The 24,420-nt window shown below is 42.1% G+C and overlaps 1 protein-coding gene across 1 annotated transcript in view; it reads left to right on the plus strand.

Annotated features, from left to right (window-relative positions):
• The first annotated feature begins 18,729 nt into the window (after window positions 1-18,729).
• ELAVL3 (ELAV like RNA binding protein 3) overlaps window positions 18,730-24,420 on the plus strand; it is a 51,511-nt gene continuing 45,820 nt past the window's right edge. Inside the window, exon 1 of the mRNA XM_040415013.1 lies at window positions 18,730-18,906. Within this exon, the coding sequence (XP_040270947.1) occupies window positions 18,898-18,906 (9 nt within the window). The 5' untranslated portion in view covers window positions 18,730-18,897. The remainder of the gene's footprint in view (window positions 18,907-24,420) is intronic.

Here is a 24,420-nt window from a genome sequence, read left to right on the forward strand (position 1 = left end):
AAGAATATAACTACTATAATACTGCCTCCTATGTACAAGAATATAACTGCTATAATACTGCTCCTATGTACAAGTATATAACTACTATAATACTACTCCTCGGTACAAGAATATAACTACTATAATACTGCTCCTATGTACAAGAATATAACTACACTGCGTGCAGAATTATTAGGCAAATGAGTATTTTGACCACATCATCCTCTTTATGCATGTTGTCTTACTCCAAGCTGTATAGGCTCGAAAGCCTACTACCAATTAAGCATATTAGGTGATGTGCATCTCTGTAATGAGAAGGGGTGTGGTCTAATGACATCAACACCCTATATCAGGTGTGCATAATTATTAGGCAACTTCCTTTCCTTTGGCAAAATGGGTCAAAAGAAGGACTTGACAGGCTCAGAAAAGTCAAAAATAGTAAGATATCTTGCAGAGGGATGCAGCACTCTTAAAATTGCAAAGCTTCTGAAGCGTGATCATCGAACAATCAAGCGTTTCATTCAAAATAGTCAACAGGGTCGCAAGAAGCGTGTGGAAAAACCAAGGCGCAAAATAACTGCCCATGAACTGAGAAAAGTCAAGCGTGCAGCTGCCAAGATGCCACTTGCCACCAGTTTGGCCATATTTCAGAGCTGCAACATCACTGGAGTGCCCAAAAGCACAAGGTGTGCAATACTCAGAGACATGGCCAAGGTAAGAAAGGCTGAAAGACGACCACCACTGAACAAGACACACAAGCTGAAACGTCAAGACTGGGCCAAGAAATATCTCAAGACTGATTTTTCTAAGGTTTTATGGACTGATGAAATGAGAGTGAGTCTTGATGGGCCAGATGGATGGGCCCCTGGCTGGATTGGTAAAGGGCAGAGAGCTCCAGTCCGACTCAGACGCCAGCAAGGTGGAGGTGGAATACTGGTTTGGGCTGGTATCATCAAAGATGAGCTTGTGGGGCCTTTTCGGGTTGAGGATGGAGTCAAGCTCAACTCCCAGTCCTACTGCCAGTTTCTGGAAGACACCTTCTTCAAGCAGTGGTACAGGAAGAAGTCTGCATCCTTCAAGAAAAACATGATTTTCATGCAGGACAATGCTCCATCACACGCGTCCAAGTACTCCACAGCGTGGCTGGCAAGAAAGGGTATAAAAGAAGAAAATCTAATGACATGGCCTCCTTGTTCACCTGATCTGAACCCCATTGAGAACCTGTGGTCCATCATCAAATGTGAGATTTACAAGGAGGGAAAACAGTACACCTCTCTGAACAGTGTCTGGGAGGCTGTGGTTGCTGCTGCACGCAATGTTGATGGTGAACAGATCAAAACACTGACAGAATCCATGGATGGCAGGCTTTTGAGTGTCCTTGCAAAGAAAGGTGGCTATATTGGTCACTGATTTGTTTTTGTTTTGTTTTTGAATGTCAGAAATGTATATTTGTGAATGTTGAGATGTTATATTGGTTTCACTGGTAAAAATAAATAATTGAAATGGGTATATATTTGTTTTTTGTTAAGTTGCCTAATAATTATGCACAGTAATAGTCACCTGCACACACAGATATCCCCCTAAAATATCTAAAACTAAAAACAAACTAAAAACTACTTCCAAAAATATTCAGCTTTGATATTAATGAGTTTTTTGGGTTCATTGAGAACATGGTTGTTGTTCAATAATAAAATTAATCCTCAAAAATACAACTTGCCTAATAATTCTGCACTCCCTGTATGTGTATGAAATGTCAACTTTGTATCTTGGATCTTGACCTTATTCAATAAAAAGATAATTGACAAGAATATAACTACTATAATACTGCTCCTATGTACAAGGATATAACTACTATAATACTGCTCCTATGTACAAGAATATAACTACTATAATACTGCTCCTATGTACAAGAATATAACTACTATAATACTGCTCCTATGTACAAGAATATAACTACTATAATACTGCTCCTATGTACAAGAATATAACTACTATAATACTGCTCCTATGTACAAAAATATATAACTACTCTAATACTGCTCCTATGTACAAGAATATAACTACTATAATACTGACATGGGGGCATGATGGCTGACAATGGTGAGCTGATGGCTGACATGGGGGGCTGATGAGTGACATGGGGGCATGATGGGTGACATGGGGGCATGATGGTTGACATGGGGGGCTGATGGCTGACAAGGAGAGCTGATGGCTGACACGGGGGTCTGATCTGAGGCACTGGGGTTCTGATCTGAGGTCTGATTAACATTGGGGGTCTGATTGCTGGTCTGACCTGAGGTGTAATGGAAAATATTTTTTCCTTATTATCCTCCTCTAAAACCTAGGTGTGTCTTATGGGCCTGTGCGTCTTATAGGGCGAAAAATACGATAACTACTATAATACTGCCTCCTATGTACAAGAATATAACTACTATAATTCTGCTTCCTATGTACAAATATATAACTTCTATAATACTGCTCCTATGTACAGGAATATAAGTACTATAATACTGCCTCCTATGCACAAGAATATAACTACTATAATACTGCTCCTATGTACAAGAAAATAACTACTATAATACTGCTCCTACGTACAGAAATATAACTACTATGGCGGAGTCTGACTGCTGACCTGAGCAGACGCATGTAGGAGAAGCTCCTCTGCATGCATTCCAGCATCCTGGTTTATATTGCACCATAACTCATCAAAGTATGGGGAAAGTTGGCAGATACCTCCCTAAAGATAAGACCGACTCTCCGAAGCCGGACAGAGGTTCATCAGATATGGAGAAATACCTGCAAAAGAAGACCTCCGGTGCTGTGTGGGAGGCAGCTAAGATGGCGCCGCATGAACCAGACGACTGGTCACAAGAAGCTGAAAGTGCCACCAGAGATCTAGAGGAAGGGCTGCAACCGGCAGGCATAGCCCCTATATCACAGAAATTTCTCCAGCAGGCTCTCTCAGCAGCTATTGCCCCAGTACTAAATGAGCTCCAGGAGATAAAAGTAGATATTAAGCAAATAGGGCACCGAGTGGAGACGCTGGAGGGGAATCAAGCAGCCATAATTTCCTTTGCACGCACGCTAGGAGATAATACAGCAGCTTGCATGGATTCCCTGGATAATGCCTTCTCACTCATCGAGGACCAGGAGAACCGCAGCAGGCGGAAAAATATTCGGCTGCGCGGTCTCCCAGAGCAGTTCCAGCACGAGGATTTACCTGAAGCAGCGGCGGCCATCTTTGCCAGTCTCCTGGGAGCAGAGAGCACGGAAGGAATTGAAATAGAGCGCATCCATCGGTCACTCAGACCAAAGCCAAAAGAGGGTGAAAACCCTAGGGATGTCATCTGTGGCCTGCTGAAATACACAGATACAGCAGCCATACTGAGAGCGGCCAGAGAAAAGAAAAACCTCACTCATGAGGGCGCTACGATCCTGCTGTTTCAGGACTTGGCGCCAACGACGCTAAACAAAAGGAGAGCCCTCCGACCCCTGACGGACCATCTGAGGCACATCAAGATCCCATATAAATGGTTATTTCCTTTTGGTCTTACGTTTGCGGTCGGGGGCAGAAGATGCACCATCCGGGTTCCAGGAGACCTAGCAGCAGCTTGGGAGCTACTCCAGACCGATCCGTTAGACATTCCGTCCTGGCTGCCATCGTCTGAGGTCGGAGTCCCATTGCCGGACCTGCCAGGAGTACAGAGATGGTCCAAAGCAATGCCAAGAAGGAAGATTGGCCCTAGATCCAGGGACACATGAATATTGTGACTTAAGTGCTTGCCTTAAATTCACACTTGTTTATGCCGTGAGTAATATATTGAGCTGAGGCGAATATATATATCTGTTTTATCAGTCCTGCAAGTATTACTATGTTCTGTATATTTGCTGACAGGATGAGGTTGTGTGTGTTAACCTGATATATATGCTCCGGTCACGCTCCTGTCTCGCTCCGGTTATACATGTCCCCATATATGTGGTCAAAATGTATACAAGCTCGTATGATGAGTTATGTCATCCAGATTCTTAATTGTACTGCACCAGGTTAGCTGGATCTGCTGGTTACCTATGTTCTGTACAAGATCTGTAGGTCCCCCCCATATATCTTACATCAGGGGTAAACTAGCGCAGTCCTGGTGTCAGCGCATTAGCTGGGTGGACGGCATACTGACTGTATGCTCCTTGTTAGGAGTTGTCAGATGTACCCACTCCAAGTTCTGTTATGTGGCCATGTTCCTAAGTTCTGTAAGGAATAATGGCCGGGTTCAGTTATACTCAGTTATGTACAGTTTTCAATCTCTTGTGCACAATATATTGGGCTGCTGTAGGAGGGTTATGCACACATAAAAGATGTCGCTGATTAAATGTACATCCTTTAACGTAAGGGGGTTCAATACTCCGCAAAAAAGATCACAAGTCATTCGTTTGCTACGGAAGTACCGCACAGACATATGCTTTTTTCAAGAGCTGCACTTCAGAACCACGAATGTCCCCACGCTGCAGAAGGGATACTTTAATAATTGGTTCCTGAGCACTTTTGACAAAGCCAAAAGAGGGGTTGGTATTGCCATAGCAAAACGTATACCTTTTAAGATGACAGCCACCCAGACAGATGCTGAAGGTAGATTCATCTTGGTGAAAGGGCTAATAGGCACCCAAACGGTAACCTTAGCGAGTTTATATAGTCCCAACAGAGGTCAGAAAGAATGGATCTCTAAGACAATGCAGGTACTTAAGGCTTTTGCTGAGGGGATCTGTATTGTAGGCGGAGACCTTAATGTGGCTCTGAACCCCAGTATTGATACCTCGGACGGATCCACTCAGCAAACACAGAGGACCTTGGGCTGCATTAATGCTCACATTGCTGATGCTAACTTAACTGATGCCTGGCGTCTGACGCATCCCACAGACAGGGATTACACCTTTTACTCTGCTGCACATAATGTCTACAAAAGACTAGATTATCTTCTGATATCAAATTCCTGCATAGACATGGTGGAACAGACGGTGATCGACCCTATCACTATTTCTGATCATGCCCCTGTATCGATGGTTATACATATTGCCAGTCTACCCTCCCAGTGCAGGCAGTGGAGACTGAATGAAACCTTACTAGATAGAAGGGAGGCAGTAGAGGCCTTATCAAAGAAGCTGTCATGGTATTTTGCAGAAAACCTAACTCCAGAGGTTTCCCAGACTATAGTGTGGGAGGCGCATAAATCTGTCATGAGAGGAGAATTTATAGCCCTGGGGTGTAAAATTAAAAGGGAGAGACAGCAAACACTCCATTCCTTACTCAAGCAGATTTCAGATCTTGAAGCCACTCATAAGAGGTCTAAAGCTCTGAAAATACAGCAAGAACTCCTCCTCCTGAGAACGAAACTGAAGGACCATCTAAACATTTGCCACGCCAAAGCGTATCAATATGCGCAGTTTCGGTTTTTTTCTCATGGGGACAGAGGTTCGAAGCTGATGTCTTCGCTTATAAAACAACGGAAAGATTCTATGTTTATCCCCAGCATAAAAGCTTCGGATGGCAAATTACTACATAGAACTGTAGACATAGCAAAGGAATTTAAAAATTTCTATCAGGAGCTCTATGGGTTAGATAAAAGCTCTATTAGCCCAGACCCAATAGCAAATTCTATGATGGAGGATTTTCTGTCTAACTTAAATTTGCCTCAACTTAGTAGAGAAGAGGGGTCCTCACTGATTGCTCCGGTAACAGAGGAAGAGGTAGGGAAAGTGCTGAGGTCAATGCCCTTGGGAAAATGCCCAGGACCGGACGGAATTCCGGTAGGATATTACAAGAAATTTGCGGATATTTTATGTCCTCATCTCACGAATTGGTGCAACTCTCTCCTTACAGGTGGGCATCTTCCTGCTCAATCTTTAGAAGCTAATGTGACCATACTGCCTAAACCTGGGAAAGACCACACGCTCTGCGGGAGTTACAGGCCCATATCTCTTCTGAACGTCGACGTAAAGGTTTGGGCCAAAATCTTGGCTACCAGGCTTAGTTCCTTCCTTCCCAAACTGATCCACCCTGACCAAGCTGGTTTTGTACCAGGAAGGGAGGGGAACCATAACTCCTGCAGAGTCGTCACGGCAATCCAGTGGGCTAAGAAGCATAGTACTCCACTAATCCTTTTAAGTGTAGATGCGGAGAAGGCCTTCGACCGGGTTAAATGGAGCTTCATGGAGAGAACATTGCAGAGGTTTGGTATCCCTGATCAATTTCAGAAAGCCATTATGACTCTCTACACCAATCCGAGTGCTAAAATTAGAGTAAACGGCACTCTTTCACCTTCCTTTCCCATCTATAATGGCACCCGGCAAGGTTGTCCATTATCTCCTGCGCTATATATTTTAGTGATGGAGACCCTTCTCCAAGCCATTAGAGACCACCCTGGTATAAGAGGGGTTAGGGCCAAGAAAGACACAATTGAATATATTAACGTCGCCTATGCAGACGACCTCTTGGTGATGGTGTCCAACCCGGTCGAGGCCTTCCCGCATCTCCTCTCCTTATTTGAACTGTTCGGTGCGGTCTCTAATTACAAGGTAAATTACACTAAGTCGGAGGTTATGAATATTACAGCCCCATCAAAAAGTGTATCTTCCCTCAAAGCTACAACACCCTTTATTTGGCAGACTTCTCACATCACTTACCTGGGAATTAATATCCCGTCTAAACTGGAGAACATTTTCCAGCTGAATTATACCCCCCTTTTGTCCGATATACAAAGATTATTAGGATCTCTCCGCATCCCCTACACCTCCTGGATGGGGAGAAAGAATCTGCTGAAGGCCTTTGTGTTACCTAAGATATTATATGTCATGCAGATGCTGCCTGTCTTCCTTCCCTCCTCCTTTTTCACGCAGATCCGGAGATTATTTTCTACATATCTGTGGGGGGGGAGGGGAGCCAGGATAGCTTACAGTAGACTGATTCTGAGGAAGACTCAGGGTGGGTTTGCACTGCCGGATGTTCAGTTATACTATAGGGCAATCCACCTTAGACGCTGGATGCAATTACATGCTTCTAACTGCTCAACGTTGGGTGGTGCCTTGGAGTTACTCCAACTCTCTCAACCACAAAGAGCAGCATTGTGGGGTCTGACTACCACATCTCTGCATAACCATACACTACTTAAAGGCACAAGTATGGTGATTAAGCAACTTAACAAAGATCGCGGCTTGTTAGGCGCCCCCTCACTAGTTATGCCAGCAGACTTAGCCCCCTTTGCAGCAAGACCTACATTAGCAAGCACTTCCCCAGCGTGGAGTTCCCTGAGGGAGTTCACTATCAAAGAGTTTTTGGATGCTGCTCTAGGCAGTCTACCAGCTGACCATCCCTTTCACCTAGCCATGCAGTCCTCTAACTTTCTGAGCTTGGCTGACTTTAAGGCAGTTAGTAAGACTCTAATAGATAAACAGATCCATAAACAGGATCAAACATGGTTCGAGAAAATCCTGTCCTCCAGCTCGCCACACAGTAGATTGATCTCCCTATTCTATTTAGGCCTAAACGTACCCAGAGCTAATGACACTCCTCTGTTTCTGAAAACCTGGGAGTCAGAATTAAATAGGTCCTTCACTGAGACGGAGGTTCTTAGATTATATGCACACTCACACGGCTTCTCCAGGTGCGTCAAGGTACAAGAGCACTCTTTTAAAGTACTCACCCAATGGTATATGACACCGAAACAGTTGTTCCTCAGGGGTTTGAGCCCCAGTGATCAATGCTGGAGATGTAAAGATGGTGTGGGTACACTTTCACATATCTTTTGGTCCTGTCCGCTGATACAGCCGTTTTGGGCGACGGTATCTAAGGCCATTAACTCTATTACACACAAGAGGATAACTTTGTCTCCTGAGTTGGTCCTTCTATGGTTACCCACAGAAGATCTTTCCCCTTCTAAGAATAGCTTAGCCACTCAACTGATTCAAGCGGCAAGGTTGATCATTCCACAAAGGTGGCTGAGCGCAGACCCCCCCACTTTAACCCATTGGATGAATAAGGTAGATCATATACAGCGCCTGGAGGAACTAGCCAGCTGGGAGAATAGATCTCATGAGAAGCATGCTAAAATGTGGAACCCTTGGTTACGTTATCGCTTGTCACAAACATCAGTTACTCAATAAAGGTCATCTGACCCTTACGATCTGAACTACTTCACTTTACCTCCAACACCAGATTGCCTTATACTTCTACAAGATGTGCTTAGAGATTTACGTTACGGTTATGAATGTTTTTTGTGAGGCCGTTGCCTTGCTGTTCACCAATTAGATAAATCGTCCCTGTAAACCATGTGACCGACACAAGTACACACTAATGTATGTCCAAGGCGTGCCCCCACAATGATCCACTAGTGCCTATTATATGGATGTTATACTATATTATCTTTGCCTCATGCTATATCTCTGGTCTGTTTAATTGCATTATTAATACTGCTTAAACCTGTTTGGGGGATGTGCCTATCCACCCTGGTTTAGCAAAGGTACATTCTTTTTGCCTTATTACTATGATGCAAGGTCACTGATGTAACAACTTTTTGCTACTTTTCAATAAAAAGAAAATTGTCAAGAAATATAACTACTATAATACTGCCTCCTATGTACAAGAATATAACTACTATAATACTGCCTCCTATGTACAAGAATATAACTACTATAATACTGCTCCTACGTACAGGAATATGACTACTATAATACTGCCTCCTATGTACAAGAATATAACTACTATAATACTGCCTCCTATGTACAAGAATATAACTACTATAATACTGCCTCCTATGTACAAGAATATAACTACTATAATACTGCCTCCTATGTACAAGAATATAACTACTATAATACTGCCTCCTATGTACAAGAATATAACTACTATAATACTGCCTCCTATGTACACGAATATAACTACTATAATACTGCCTCCTATGTACAAGAATATAACTACTATAATACTGCTCCTGACGTACAGGAATATAACTACTATAATACTGCCTCCTATGTACAAGAATATATCTACTATAATACTGCCTCCTATGTACAAGAATATAACTACTATAATTCTGCTTCCTATGTACAAATATATAACTTCTATAATACTGCTCCTATGTACAGGAATATAAGTACTATAATACTGCCTCCTATGCACAAGAATATAACTACTATAATACTGCTCCTATGTACAAGAAAATAACTACTATAATACTGCCCCTATGTACAAGAATATAACTACTATAATACTGCTCCTACGTACAGGAATATAACTACTATAATACTGCCTCCTATGTACAAGAATATAACTACTATAATACTGCCTCCTATGTACAAGAATATAACTACTATAATACTGCCCCTATGTACAAGAAAATAACTACTATAATACTGCTCCTATGTACAAGAATATAACTACTATAATACTGCTCCTATGTACAAGAATATAACTACTATAATACTGCTCCTACGTACAGGAATATGACTACTATAATACTGCCTCCTATGTACAAGAATATAACTACTATAATACTGCCTCCTATGTACAAGAATATAACTACTATAATACTGCCTCCTATGTACAAGAATATAACTACTATAATACTGCCTCCTATGTACAAGAATATAACTACTATAATACTGCCTCCTATGTACAAGAATATAACTACTATAATACTGCCTCCTATGTACAAGAATATAACTACTATAATACTGCTCCTATGTACAAGAATATAACTACTATAATACTGCTCCTACGTACAGGAATATAACTACTATAATACTGCCTCCTATGTACAAGAATATATCTACTATAATACTGCCTCCTATGTACAGAAATATAACTACTATAATACTGCCTCCTATGTACAAGAATATAACTACTATAATACTGCCTCCTATGTACAAGAATATAACTACTATAATACTGCCTCCTATGTAAAGGAATATAACTACTATAATACTGATCCTATGTACAAGAATAACTACTATAATACTGCTCCTATGTACAGGAATATAACTACTATAATACTGATCCTATGTACAAGAATATAACTACTATAATACTGCTCCTATGTACAAGAATATAACTACTATAATACTGCCTCCTATGTACAGGAATATAACTACTATAATACTGCTCCTATGTACAAGAATATAACTACTATAATACTGCTCCTATGTACAAGAATATACTACTATAATACTGCCTCCTATGTACAAGAATATAACTACTATAATACTGCCTCCTATGTACAGGAATATAACTACTATAATACTGCTCCGATGTACAAGAATCTATGATCCAAAATGGTACCAATTGAAACGTCACCTAATCCAGCAAAAAATGAGGCATCACACAAGACCATCGGCAGAAAGATTTTTTAAAAAATATGTCTGTCAGAAAATGGTGACACACCTGGTGACAAATATGCCTTTTTTTCAAAAAAAGCTTTTAATGTGTAAAACCTTTAAAAAATTGAAAAAATTGCATACTTGGTATCGATAGGTTCATATCAACCTGCTCTATAACAATATTACATGATCTACATTGTCAGATGAATGACATAAAAAAGAATAAATAAAAACAATGGCAGCCCATTTTTTGGTCACCTTGCCTTGCAAAAAAAGTAATCAAAAAATCTAATGCACCCCAAAATCCTACCAATGAAATTGTAAACTCATTTGGCAAAAAACGGGCCATTACACAAGACCATCACCAAAAAATAAATAAATATGCCTCTCAGAAAATGGGGACACAAAAACATGATTTGTTTTAAATGCTTTGTGCAAAAGTAGAAAAATCTTAAAAAAAGCTATATAAAATCTGTGTAATCGTACGGACCAGCAGAATAAAGTTAATGTCATTTTTCCCGCACTGTGTACGTCACAACACCAAAACCCAAAAAGCAATGCCTTTTCTTTCTCCTGCTTTCCAAAATGCTAAATAATAAGCAATCAAAAAGTTGTATGTACTCCAACATAGAACGACAGCAACTCATCCCACAAAAAAATACGCTGTCATACAGTGCCATCAAGAGAAAAATAAAAATGTATAGTTGTCAGAAAATAGCGGTACTGGTATCTAGGAGGCTGCCTGAAACAACATGGCGCCTGTAAGGGTATGGCTACACAGTGACACTGGTCGTAGCCAGGATCGTAGGGGTATTGCAATGTAGTGGTGATCCCAAAGAAATTAATGGGGTCACAGCGTAAGTCGCATGAGTTCCTCAACTGCGACCTGTGTGTCACAAAAAATCCAATCAACCAAAATCTGCTGGATTTTTTGTGATGCATGGGTTGTAGTCATGGCACAAGTGCAGATTGCGCTGTGACCCTGTTAATTTCTATGAGATCACCGCTATACTGCAATGCCCCTGAGATCCTGGCCCCAACCAGTGTCACCATGCAGCGGTACCCTAAACCAATCCATCAAAATATGCACTGCAAATACCAAAAGGTGGTCTTTTCCTTCTGAACCCTTCAGTCTATCCAAACAGCAGTTTACATCCACATTTATGGCATTGCCATACCCAGTAGAACTCAGATGACATAAACTGGGCACAACATATAGGGAACGAAATGTCGTATCTGTGGAAAACTTGATGCCCAGCATTCCTTTCTGCAGAACACCTGTGGTGTCAAAATGCTCAATCCATCCCTTGATAAATAACTTGAGGGGTGTAGTTTCCAGCATAGGGTAACTTATTGTAGGTTTCCACTGTACAGGAACCTCAGGGGCTCTGCCAATATGACATAGTGCCCGAAAACCATTCCAGCAACATCCGCGCTCCAAAAAACAAATAGCGCTCCTTCCCTTCTAAACCTTGCCTTGTGCCCATACAGCAGTTTACATCCTTATTTACAGCATTCCTGTGCCCGATAGATCTCGCCTATGTGTGGTGTAAGTCTCAGATGGCACAAGCTGGGCACAACATATTGGGCACTGAAATTACATATCTGTGAATACATTTCCAGTTTTCATTTTTCATGGTCCGCTGCATATACGGTACCTGTGGTGTCAAAATGCTCACTCCACCCTATAATACCTTGAGGGATGTAGTTATCGATATAGGGTAACTTTTTAGGGGTTCCATTTATTATTTAATCCCAGAGCCTCTGCAGTTGTCAGCACACAACTACAACCCTCTCATATGTTCAGGCAAAAGATTGGGGCCACATGTAGGATGTTTTGAAAACCAGGAAACACAGCATGATAATAATAAGAATGCTTGCTTTTTACACTGGCACACGGTCAGCACAACATACTGGTCAGTGAAATGGCATATCTGTGTAAAAATTGCCATTTTCACTTTGCACCATCTGCTGTGCATTAATTTTTACAAAACACCCTGGGGGTCAAAATGCTTACTGCACTCCTTTGTAATATTTGTGAGGGGTGTGGTTTCCAAAATGGAGTCACTTCTTGGGACTTTCTTTTTTTATTTAACCTCGGAGCCTCTACAATTGTTGGCCAGTGCTGTATAAATCACCAAAGTAGGCCTCAAAACAGTCTGAGCACGAGCACCGCGCCAAGGTTTCTCAAGTAGCTCGGGTCCTAACGCTAAACCTACCTGGGCCGTATGGGCAATACCAGGAGCCAGTGGGTGAATTACAGGAGCGCAAGGTCCGACTCATAGCAATCTCCCAGTAACCTCCAGCATGCGACCATGCATACAATGGGAGGAGGCAGAGAGCTCTGAGCTCTGCCTTTATTTCCATCCACAGGCAGCATTCTGGTGCCCATGTGAGGCCCGGGCTATATCAGCCAGTCTTGGGTGGGGCTCAGAGCTCTCTGCCTCCTCCCATTGTATGCATGGTCACATGCTGGAGGTTACTGGGAGATTGCTTTGAGTCGGACCTTGCGCTCCTGTAATTTGGCGACTGCCTCCTGGTATTGCCTATACGGCCCAGGTAGGTTTAGCGTTAGGACCCGAGCTACTTGAGAAACCTTGGCGCGGTGCTCGGGCTCAGACATGTCTTCCAAGCAGGATATGTTGGCTAATTCTCGATTTTACACCAGTACGAGGCTTAGTAAGACCGCAGAGTGCACCTGTCTTTGTTTTTGTTATATTATTTTTACTGTTAAGGGGGCAGGCCGCTGTGGAGGTCACTGTTAAAGGGGCAACTGCTGTGGAGGTCACTTTTAAGGGGGCGGGCCCCTGAGGAGGTCACTGTCAAGGGAGTGGAGTGCTGTGAAACTTACTGTTAAAGGGGTGGGCTGCTGTGAAGGTCAAAGTTAAGGAGATAGGCTGCTGTGGAGGTCCCACTTTAAAGTGACGGGGCACTCCACTAGTGTTAAGGGGTGGGGGACTGTGGAGTTCACTGTTAGGCCTATTGCACACGACCGTATGGCTTTTTCAGTGTTTTGCAGTCCGTTTTTCACGGATCCGTTGTTCCGTTTTTTGTTTCCATTGTGTTTCCGTTTCTGTTTCGTTTTTACGTTCCGTTTTTCCGTATGGCATATACAGTATACAGTAATTACATAGATAATATTGGGTTGGGCATAACATTTTCAATAGATGGTTCAGCAAAAAACGGAACGTAAACGGAAGACATACGGATGCATTTCCGTATGTGTTCCGTTTTTTTGCGGACCCATTGACTTGAATGGAGCCACGGAACGTGATTTGCAAGCAATAATAGGACATGTTCTATGTTAAAACGGAACGGAAAAATGGAAATACGGAAACGGAATGCATACGGAGTACACACCGTTTTTTTTGCGGAACCATTGAAATGAATGGTTCTGTATACGGACCGTATACGGAACGCAAAAAACGGGTCCTTCTGCTAGTATTGCTTCTAAAATTCTAAGCCTTCTAACATCCTAAAAAATAAAATGACATTTACAAAATGATAACAATATAAAGTAAACAATGTTGATTAATATCACTATCTGTCTTAAAAGCACAGAAATAAACATTTAGAAAATTTAGAATTTTTCAAAATTTTTGGATAAATATTGGATTTTTTAACCACCTCAGCTCCCCCTTTTTACAATTCTGCACTACACTACTTTCACGGTTTATTGCTCGGTCATACAACTTACCACCCAAATGAATTTTACCTCCTTTTCTTCTCACTAATAGAGCTTTCATTTGGTGGTATTTTATTGCTGCTGACATTTTTACTTTTTTTGTTATTAATCGAAATTGACCAAAATCTTTGCAAAAAAATGACATTTTTCACTTTCTGTTGTAAAATTTTTCAAACAAAACTACATTTCTATATAAATTTTTCTCTAAATTTATTGTTCTACATGTCTTTGATTAAAAAAAATGCAATAAGTGTATACTTATTGGTTTGCGCAAAAGTTATAGCGTTTACAAACTATGGTACAAAAATGTGAATTTCCGCATTTAGAAGCAGCTCTGACTTTCTGAGCACCTGTCATGTTTCCTGAGGTTCTACAATGCCCAGACAGTAGAAACACCCCACAAATGACCCCATTTCGGAAAGTAGACACCCTAAGATATTCGCTAATGGGCATAGTGAGTTCATGGAAGTTTTTATTTTTTGTCACAAGTTAGCGGAAAATGATATTATTATTTTTTTTTTTTTCTTACAAAGTCTCATATTCCACTACATTGTGACAAAAAATAAAATTTTACATGAACTCACCATACCCCTCACGGAATACCTTGGGGTATCTTCTTTCCAAAATGGGGTCACTTGTGGGGTATTTATACTGCCCTGGCATTTTAGGGGACCTAAAGCGTGAGAAGTAGTTCAATCCAAATGCGTAAAAAATGGGGAATCCAAATGCATAAAAAATGCCCTGTGAAATCGTAAAGATACTCTTTGGAATTTGGGCCCCTTTGCCCACCTAGGCTGCAAAAAAGTGTTACACATGTGGTATCGCCGTACTCAGGAGAAGTAGGGCAATGTGTTTTGGGGTGTCTTTTTCCTCCTCGCCTGGCTGTAGAAACGGCCCTAGGAGGAAGCATGGAATCCGGAAGCCGCAATCCTCAATCGCCGCCTGAACTCCACCGTGGCTCCGTCACTTCCCATCGCAGTCGCATGAGCAGCTCTGCGGGCCGGATAAGGCCACTTTTACACTGGCGTTTTGGCTTTCCGTTTGTGAGATCCGTTCAGGGCTCTCACAAGCGGTCCAAAACAGATCAGTTCAGAACTGTTCCATTCTGAATGGAAAAGGATCCGCTCAGAATGCATCAGTTTGCCTCCGTTTCGTCTCCATTCCGCTTTGGAGGCGGACACCAAAATGCTAATTGCAGTAAACGAAACTGAGCCAAACGGATTCGTTCTGACACACAATGTAAGTCAATGGGGACGGATCCGATTTCTATGACACAATGTGGCACAATAGAAAACTGATCCGTCTTGGCTATGTTAGAGATAATACAAACAGATCCGTTCTGAACGAATGCATGCGGTTGTATTATCTGGACGGATCCGTCTGTGCAGATCCTGTGAAAGTAGCCTAATAAGGTCCACTGGGCCGTATATGGCCCGTGGGCCGTAGTTTGCCCATCACTGCCATAGACTATAATGGGGTCCATTAGGTTTCCACTCAGAAGATGATTTTGAAGCGAGACAAAAGTCCTGCATGCACAACTTTTGTCTCTGCTCCAAAATCATCTTCTGAGCAGAAACCCTAACGGACCCCATTATAGTCTATGGGGGTCCGTAGGCTCCGTTCTGCTCAGTTATGTGCCTTCTCCTAAACGGAGCAGGAGAACGGAAAGGCTGAAGGGTGATGTGAACGAAGCCTAAGCTGAAAACTGTCGGTGTCCTGAAGGAGTTAAGGATAGATTCTGAGAATATTACAGGAAGATGAAGCATGGTCTTCTGCACATGGTAGCACATACTACAGGGCGGGCTATGTGACTCTCCGGGCACAGTCCTGGGACTCCATGTTCAGTACCATGGACAGTGGAGAAGAAGTGCAGATATAATGCGCTGACGTTATACAGTATAGCAACCCTTGGGTCTCCAGCTGTTATACTACAACTCTCAGCAGACATTTTCAGCAGCAGGTCTATCCTCTAGTTCCTTCCCTTCGGGTGTCCCACAGATGTGGTGCTCAGTAGAGGATGAAGGTATTCTGGATATACATGGTCCTTTATCAGAGGTCAGAGTAAAGGTTCACCCCACGGCTGCTGAGAGGAGTAATAGAGGAGACGTGGCAGGTGCTGGACACAGGGACATCACAGCTGGAATGTGAAGAGACTACCCCCCCCCCCCCCTTCCCTTCCCGCACTGTATGGGCCTCTATTGTCTCTTATACAATGCAGAGAGACAATCTCAGCACATCTCTTCTTATAGGGCAACCCCCCACCCCCACCCAGATAAACTGCTGGAGCACGCTTTAGACTATGGGCCTCCTGTCCGTCTTTCCTCCTACCAACTTTCTACTCATTTTCTTTTTCTTTCCTAGTCCTATTTTCACATTCACACTTTCTGCTCCTTCCCTACGTGATTATTTCTTTCCTTCTGTACTCCACTCTATACTCTCTCTTCACTCATTCCTTTATTGCTTCCTTCTTCCCTTATTTTCTGCCCTTCCTTTTATGTCTTTCTTTCTTTCCCATTGTATGCTTTCTTGTTTTTTTTTTTCTTTCCTTCCTTTTACTCCTCTTTCTTTCTTCCTTTCATTATTTCCTTCAGTCTTTCCTTCCTTCATTCCCTTCCTATGTATTTATTTCCTTCCTTACTTGCATAATTCACCCTTTCCTCTATTACTTTCACCTATTTTCTTCCTTCTGCCTTCTTTTTTTCCTCCTACATTTATTCTTTCCTTCTTCCCCTTTCTTTACTTCACTTTCCATCTCTCCCTTCATTACCTCCTTTATTCCTTCCTCCCTTCCTTCCCTCCTACCTTCATTCTTTCTTTCCTTATTTTCCTTCCTTTACTTTCTCTTTCATCTCTCCCTTCCGTATCTCCTGTGTTCTTTTCTCTTTTCTTTTCCTCCTACCTTCATTCTTTCCTTTTTCTCCTCCTCTTTACTTCCCCTTCCATCTTTCTCTTCCTTATCTCCTGTATTCCTTTCTCTTTTCGTTCCCTCCTAGCATTATTTCCCCCTTCTTCCCATCTCTTTACTTCCCTTTCCATCTCTCCCTTCATTAGCTCCTTTATTCTTTCCTCTTTTTCTTTCTTCCTTCCCTCCTACCTTTATTCTTTCCTTCTTTTTACCGCTTTAATTCCCGTTCCATCATTCCCCTCAGTATCTCCTTTACTCCTTCCTCTATTCTTTCTTTCCCTCCTACCTTTATTATTTCCTTCTTTCCCACCTCATTCCTTCCCCTTATTAACTCCTTTATATCTTCCTCTCCTTCTTCCTCCCTCTCCACTTCCTCTTCCAACTCTCCCTTCATTATATCCTTTATCCCCTCATCTTCTCCTTCCTTCCATCCTACCTTGTCTTCTTTCCCCACTCTTTACTTCCTCTTCCATCTCTCCTTTCATTGTCTCCTTTTTTCCTTCTTCTCATCCTTCTCTCCCTCCTACCTTTATTCTTTCATTCTTACCTCCCTCTCTACTTACCCTTCCTTCTTCCCTTTCATTCCTTCCCTCTGTCCTCTTCTGTTGCTTCCTCCTATTCTCAACCTTTACTAATCTGTAGCTTCCTCTTACACATATCACATATTGGGGGAGAATTGTGAAGATGTCAGTCCTTCTGCACACCACAAACAAACCGAAGTTTCACCAAAACAGCCAAAACTTTGATAGATTAGCCGCCCTGATTTCCTGACCACAGGAAATGTACCCTGAAATGGGTACATGGGATGATGTAAGAGTGTCATTTAATAATATAAATATATAGTATTTGGGCTGCAGAAAGGTCCTCTTATGCATACACTCACTTGTCACAACTCCTAGGACTGCAGTACAATGCACATCAAGTCCAGCTCTGCCACCTCAGCTCTGCTACATCAGCCACACACATTACACAACTCCACTTCCGACAGGCTGTAGCAGGGAATCAGACAGGACCAGAGATATGGGCTACAAGTGGCAGAAGGCAGGGAGTAAATGGGGAGAGATGTATGAAAATGGGAGGTATTATACAGAAGAAAGATGCAGAGGAGGATGACTGACACTAGGGTGACTTCCAGAGGACGACCAGCGGCAGATACAAGGGATGGGGGGATTGAATGATAAAGCTGATGGATGGAGACGTAGAGGGGCAGCTTGGCAGGTGTGACCGTCCCCTCCTCTCTGTCCCTCTTCTCAGGGGGCCTGGAGCAAAGAAAAGGAGGAGAAAGGGAAAAAAAAAATCACAAGAAGAGAGGAGGGAGAGATTCATCATCTCCACCTCCCTCCTCCCTCTCCTCGCACCCCCTTCCCACCACACAGCCAATAACGGAGAGAGCTGCACCATCCGCAGTGCCATATATAAATGTGCAGAGGGGGATCAGACCGCTCACATGAAGGGAGAGTAAGGTGACGCTACTTTGGGATTAAGACGAATAACATCAGACTCTTCCCTCTTCCCTTTCTCTCAATCCCTGTCTCCAAAATCTTGTGCCCCCCCCTTCCTTTTCATTCCAGACAAAGACCCCCCCACCCCACTCCGAACGGCCTGCAACTGCACAGCACTTTTTTCCCTGCCTGATCGAGACCATATTTTTTCTATCTATAGATATATCTATTTTGGGATCTTTTTCTACCATTTTTGAAATATTTTTGGATTCCCCCTCCCCCTTTTTTACGAAGCTGGGTGGACCATTTTCACAGTGCTTGAATTTCTTTTTAAATTTTAAATTTTAATTTTTTTATTTTTTCACGTTCCGGTTTCTTGTCTCGATCTCGTGACGGCCGCTGGGAGGGGGCAAGGGAGCGGCGGGGTGGGCAGGCGCACCTCGGACGCCAGAACGTTGAGAAAAGGAACCAGACGGCAAGAGAGACGCAACCGTAAATCTACAGGATCCAACCTACGTTCCCTCAGCATGGTGACTGTAAGTACCGCCATCTTTCTTTTTTTTTTTTTTATGTAGAAAAAAAAGTGGAGGGAAGGAAAGAGTTAATAAGGAGGCTGCTAGGGTTATTTTTTTTGCATTGTGCTAGCAGAGGAGGAGGAAGAAGAAGGTGCAGAGAAAGGTGGAGAGATGGAAAACGAAATCCCAGGGGAGTCCCATCTGGGACTTGAATGGATCTTACAATGCAGCAATGAGAAGGACAGAAAATGGGTGAGGGAGGGGGTGAAGGGATGCTGTGTATGTGCTTAGTGCTCTGTGGTACTGCCGGATGGATGGATGGATGGATGGATGGATGGATGGATAGATAGATAGATAGATAGATAGATAGATAGATGATAGATAGATAGATAGATAGATAGATAGACAGATACGAAATAGATAGATACGAAATAGATAGATAGATAGATAGATACGAAATAGATATAGATAGATAGATAGATAGATAGATAGATAGATAATAGATAGATAGATAGATAGATAGATATTAGATAGATAGATAGATAGATAGATAATAGATAGATAGATAGATAGATAGATATTAGATAGATAGATAGATAGATAGATAGATAGATAGATAGATAGATAGATAGATGGGTAGATAGATAATTTGGGATGGATGGGTGGGATAGGCTATAAAAATGCAGACACTGCACAGACTGATACCACAAACACCCTGCCCAGTTGCAGCTGGTACCTACAGGAACATGGGGGTGGGGGTTCTTGAGAACAATAGAAGAGAAATGGCAGTCACTGGGCGTGTGAGCACGCGGGTGTGTAGGCACGCCTGTATGAAGGATATATACAGTGAACACTTTGTAATATTTCTCCATATCTTATAAATGTCCATACCTTCATGAATACATAGATAGGAGTGGCCGGCTATCCATCAGATCTATACGTGCCCCGTGCGGTCACATGACACACACTATACACTGCTATGTACGGAATCACATACTGACATATACTTTTCCTTGAGTTGCATAAAACGATACACCGACCTATGTCACATAGTGCCTTATCTACACTGTACATGTCATATACCTATCTATCTATCTATCTATCTATCTATCTATTATCTATCTATCTATCTCCTATCTATCTATCTCATATCTATCTATCATCTATCTATCTATCTATCTATCTATCTATCTATCTATCTATCTATCTATCTATCTATCTATTATCTATCTATCTATCTCCTATCTATCTATCTATCTATCTATCTATCTATCTATCTATCTATCTATTATCTATCTATCTATCTCCTATCTATCTATCTCATATCTATCTATCATCTATCTATCTATCTATCTATCTATCTATCTATCTATCTATCTATCTATCTATCTATTATCTATCTATCTATCATCTATCTATCTATCTATCTATCTATCTATCTATCTATCTATCTATCTATCTCATATCTATCTATCTCATATCTATCTATCTATCTATCATCTATCTATCTATCTAATCTTATCCACCATGTACTCTCCTCACTTCATGGTCTCTTGGGTCACACAGTACTTTAGATCTACTGTCTTGCATTACCAATTTCTGGAAACATCCAGCTCCATGTCATACTTCCATGTGTCATCTCACACATTTCCTGGTGTATACAGTCCTACATTACATTTGGCTTGACACAATATTGTGTGTGCCACATTCTGATGCAAAGCATGTGTTACACGTGACCATAATATAGTATCTATCTCATATCTATCTATCTATCTATCTATCTATCTATCTATCTATCTATCTATCATGTATCTATCTATCTATCTATCTATCTATCTATCTAGATATCATGTATTCAAAATTAGAGGCAGCACTCCAAATACATGCTACATCTAGTGTTAGTCTTTGGCCTTTGGCCTAGTGCTGCTGGTTTCTATCTATCTATCTATCTCATATATATCTATCTATCTATCTATCTATCTCATATCTACCTATCACAGTGGGTACCACATACTGTATAACTGGTCTCATAAATGCTACCCCACATCAGCGGTCTAGGTGGTCACCCATGTCCTGCATCACTGCCTGACAGTCCACCTTATGTCACATACTGCCAGTGCCCCCGTCTGTGCCACTCACACCTCTTCAAAGACTCCTTTCTGTAAAGACCTTCTCTCTCCTCCCTCCTCCCCCTGTTTTCTCTGCATTACCCGTCCCTTCCTAGTCCTTTCTCTGCCACACACAATCCATCCTCTGTCTGACACGCTCGGTTTTCACACCCTATGCACACTAACCCAAGATAGTGTACTGTACATTCAGATGTAGCAGAGCTGAATTGAACTCATTGAGAGCACATTAGTAGAGAAAACAGTAAGTGCACCTGCAATGTTAGGTCAATTAACAATGACATGTGGTTTTACAATGAGTTGTGCTGGATATCAAACTCATCTCTGGTGCATCTAACAAACATTTGCATATATATTATAGTCCTGTATCATATGGCACAAGACATATCTGCCGACCAACACACATGTGCCTCACCAACCAGTGTAGAGATTTATATATGGAGGTGCTGTTTATGTGCGGTGGTATTGAACAAGGATGTTAAATTGAAATAGCAGAGTCAGGGGCGGTGGTGCTATTGACAGGGTGATGGATGAAGGAGGCTCTAATGAGATTTGGAGAGAGGCTGCGGAAGGAAGGCACTGATACCCAAGATGGAAGCAGATTGATGAGGAGGAAATTTCTAAGACAGAGACGAGAAGTGAAGACAGGGAGATGAGGCACAGTTTGTAGGCGGCGGTTGTCCCCATGATGCATTGGGTTGGGAAGAGGGTCATAGAATGGTTTAGAAGAAGATGGAGGGGATGTAGAGATCGTTGGAAGGGAAATCTATCATATGGTGCAGCAGGATGTGGAGAAGGAGGAGGAGGGAGAATAGAGGTGAACGCTAAGAGGAATCAAGGATGGTGTGAAGGACATTGGGAAGGAGAAGGGATGAAACTCAGCATTGTAATCAATGGGTCCACCTATGGGGGATTCTGCAAAGCTATCTATGTAGATTGAAAGCTTCGTGTGGTACAGATTTATACTAGTGTGTATAAGATAAAGGAGAAACGCCTCAAATGACTCGACACCATATTGTAAATGCAAAACAATGAAAGGGCTGAGAACATGAAAGCTCTTCATCTAAACATGTTACAGCTGTCTCTGAAAGAGGCCATGTTGCATCGCAACCATACTTCTTTGCCAGAAATATACCTGATTGTGGAGATAAAAGTGGTACCAAGTGCCATTTCACTTGTAACTGAACTATCAATTCCCTAAAAGCGTATTGTATGTTCTGTAAAAATACTTCACTCTAGAAGATACACCGATCCTAAGGAAGATGGAATGAACTAGGGGTGTATGAGGAACCCATAGTGGGACCCAAATGAAAGTTAAAATTTGATGAAAGGGATGAATCCCATTTGGGTACCGCTGTGGGTCCCTCATACACCCCTGGTGTCAACCATGTTATTATTTTCTTGAATACCGTATTTGTGATAACACACTTCTGAAAGTGTAACCTAACAAGACATTTTGGACTCAAAGGGCAAAGTTTTAGCACTGATCTGAGGGTATTAAATCTTATAGGACCTGTACAATTCCGCTTTTTACTGTTATATGGAAATGCACGTTTTAATGAGATGATGGTTCTCGAAGCTTCTGGGACATATTCATTTAGATAGCACTACCAAGCTCTCTCTGCCAATCATAGGCACATATGGGGCCCATTTAACTTCATGAATCCCCTAAATGACCTCCTTATATATAAATGAGTGTATATGTGTCACCCTGTTCCTTTAACAGCACTATCGGCCACAAACATTACCAACAAACTCAAGTCTACACAGCTCCTACCTAGAGCCACTGTAGACCATGGCACCACCACACTTCAGTAGATGGACCATTTAGCTGATGGGCAATACATGTGAATTTTTGAAGGCAGAAATGGCCACTATGAATGGATCTGCCCTAAGAGGGCTTCTGTTTATTTTGTGAATCTAAAGGCACTAAACCAGTAGACAACAACCATTAGATATTCTAATTAAGCAATTAGATGGCAAATTGTCACTTTACAGCACAGCTTCAAAGGGCCAACAATTATACAAGAAAGACCGAATGAGCGACTTAAACTCGAGCAGTTTTGTTTGGACTAATTAGCATTATTTTCCTGGTAATGAGGAGCGAGCACAATGCAGCAAAGAGCCTATTAATGACACTTTATACCAGAGTGATGTGACCTGTGAGCATTAGCATGATGTCTGCAGTGCCCGCCATGTCTTCCCTTCACAGTAAAGACAATCTGTATCCCCTAGCCCTATTCAAGGAGATGCAGGGAGTCCTAGTGCTAGTTATACTCCATTACTGGCTGGTTTACAGTATATTATCACTTCAGAACCACTGGAGAACTGTGGCCTACCAAACCCTATTTCCTCCACATCACCCTCTGATACCAAACTTTTTGAGTTGATTTTATATTTTGTCCATCCTTGCTTGGTTCTTCTTTTACCTTCCTTAAGGTGTTCCATCATTCTTGGCAATTGAGCCAACCTCCGTCAACTCCTCATTCATGCATCACTTGGGGGAGTCCTTACTTCATCTGCTTGATAATTTTGCTCCATCCGTGGGACCATGGCAGTCTCTTGTTATGGCACCTTCTTCCAAGTCTGGTTGTTTATAGCTTCTTTGATGGGTTTTTATATTCCATGTGGCCAAAGACTTTGCCTCAGCTTGTATTTGCTCTGATCAGTCGTAACATTAAAAGCCACTGAAAGTGGCACTTGTTGATGTGTTGGAAGCAGAAAAAATGGACAGGGGTAAGAATATGAGTGACTTCAACAAGAGCCAAATTGTGATGCTTAGATGATGCAGACAGAGCATTTCCAAGATGGTAGATCTTGTGGGGTGATCTTAATAACAGGGTCAAGAACACCCAAGACTCATTGATGTACATGGAAAGTGAAAGCTAGTCCATCTGGTCAGTCCTACAGAGGAGCTACTGCAGAGCAAATTGCTGTAAAAGTAAATTTTGGCTATGACAGAAAGATGTCAGTACACCCAATACATCTCAGGCGGCTATGCATGGGGCTATCCAGCCACAGACCAGTCAGAGTGCACATGATTACTAAGACTAAGATTCTGTGAGCATCAGAAATGGACCATGGAACAATTGAAAAAGACAGCCTGGTCTCATGGTTCACATTTTCCTTTACATCATGGTGGTTGGCAAGATAAGTGAGCATCACTTACTAGGGGAGGGGATGATACCAGGATGCACTAAGGGAAGAAGGCAAGTTGGCAAAGGAAGTGTGATGCCCTGGGCAAGGTTATGCTTGGAAACCATGGGTCCTGGTGTTCATATGGATGTGACATCTACTATCTCAAGTACCTAAACTTTGTATAGACCATGTACCTCCCCCTCATGGCAGTGGTAATGGATTCCCTACTGAAAGTGGCCTCTTTCAGCAGGATAGTGCTCCGGCCACAGTG

The sequence above is a fragment of the Bufo bufo genome, chromosome 1 (genome assembly GCF_905171765.1).
Source record: "Bufo bufo chromosome 1, aBufBuf1.1, whole genome shotgun sequence".
Taxonomy (NCBI): Eukaryota; Metazoa; Chordata; class Amphibia; order Anura; family Bufonidae; genus Bufo; species Bufo bufo.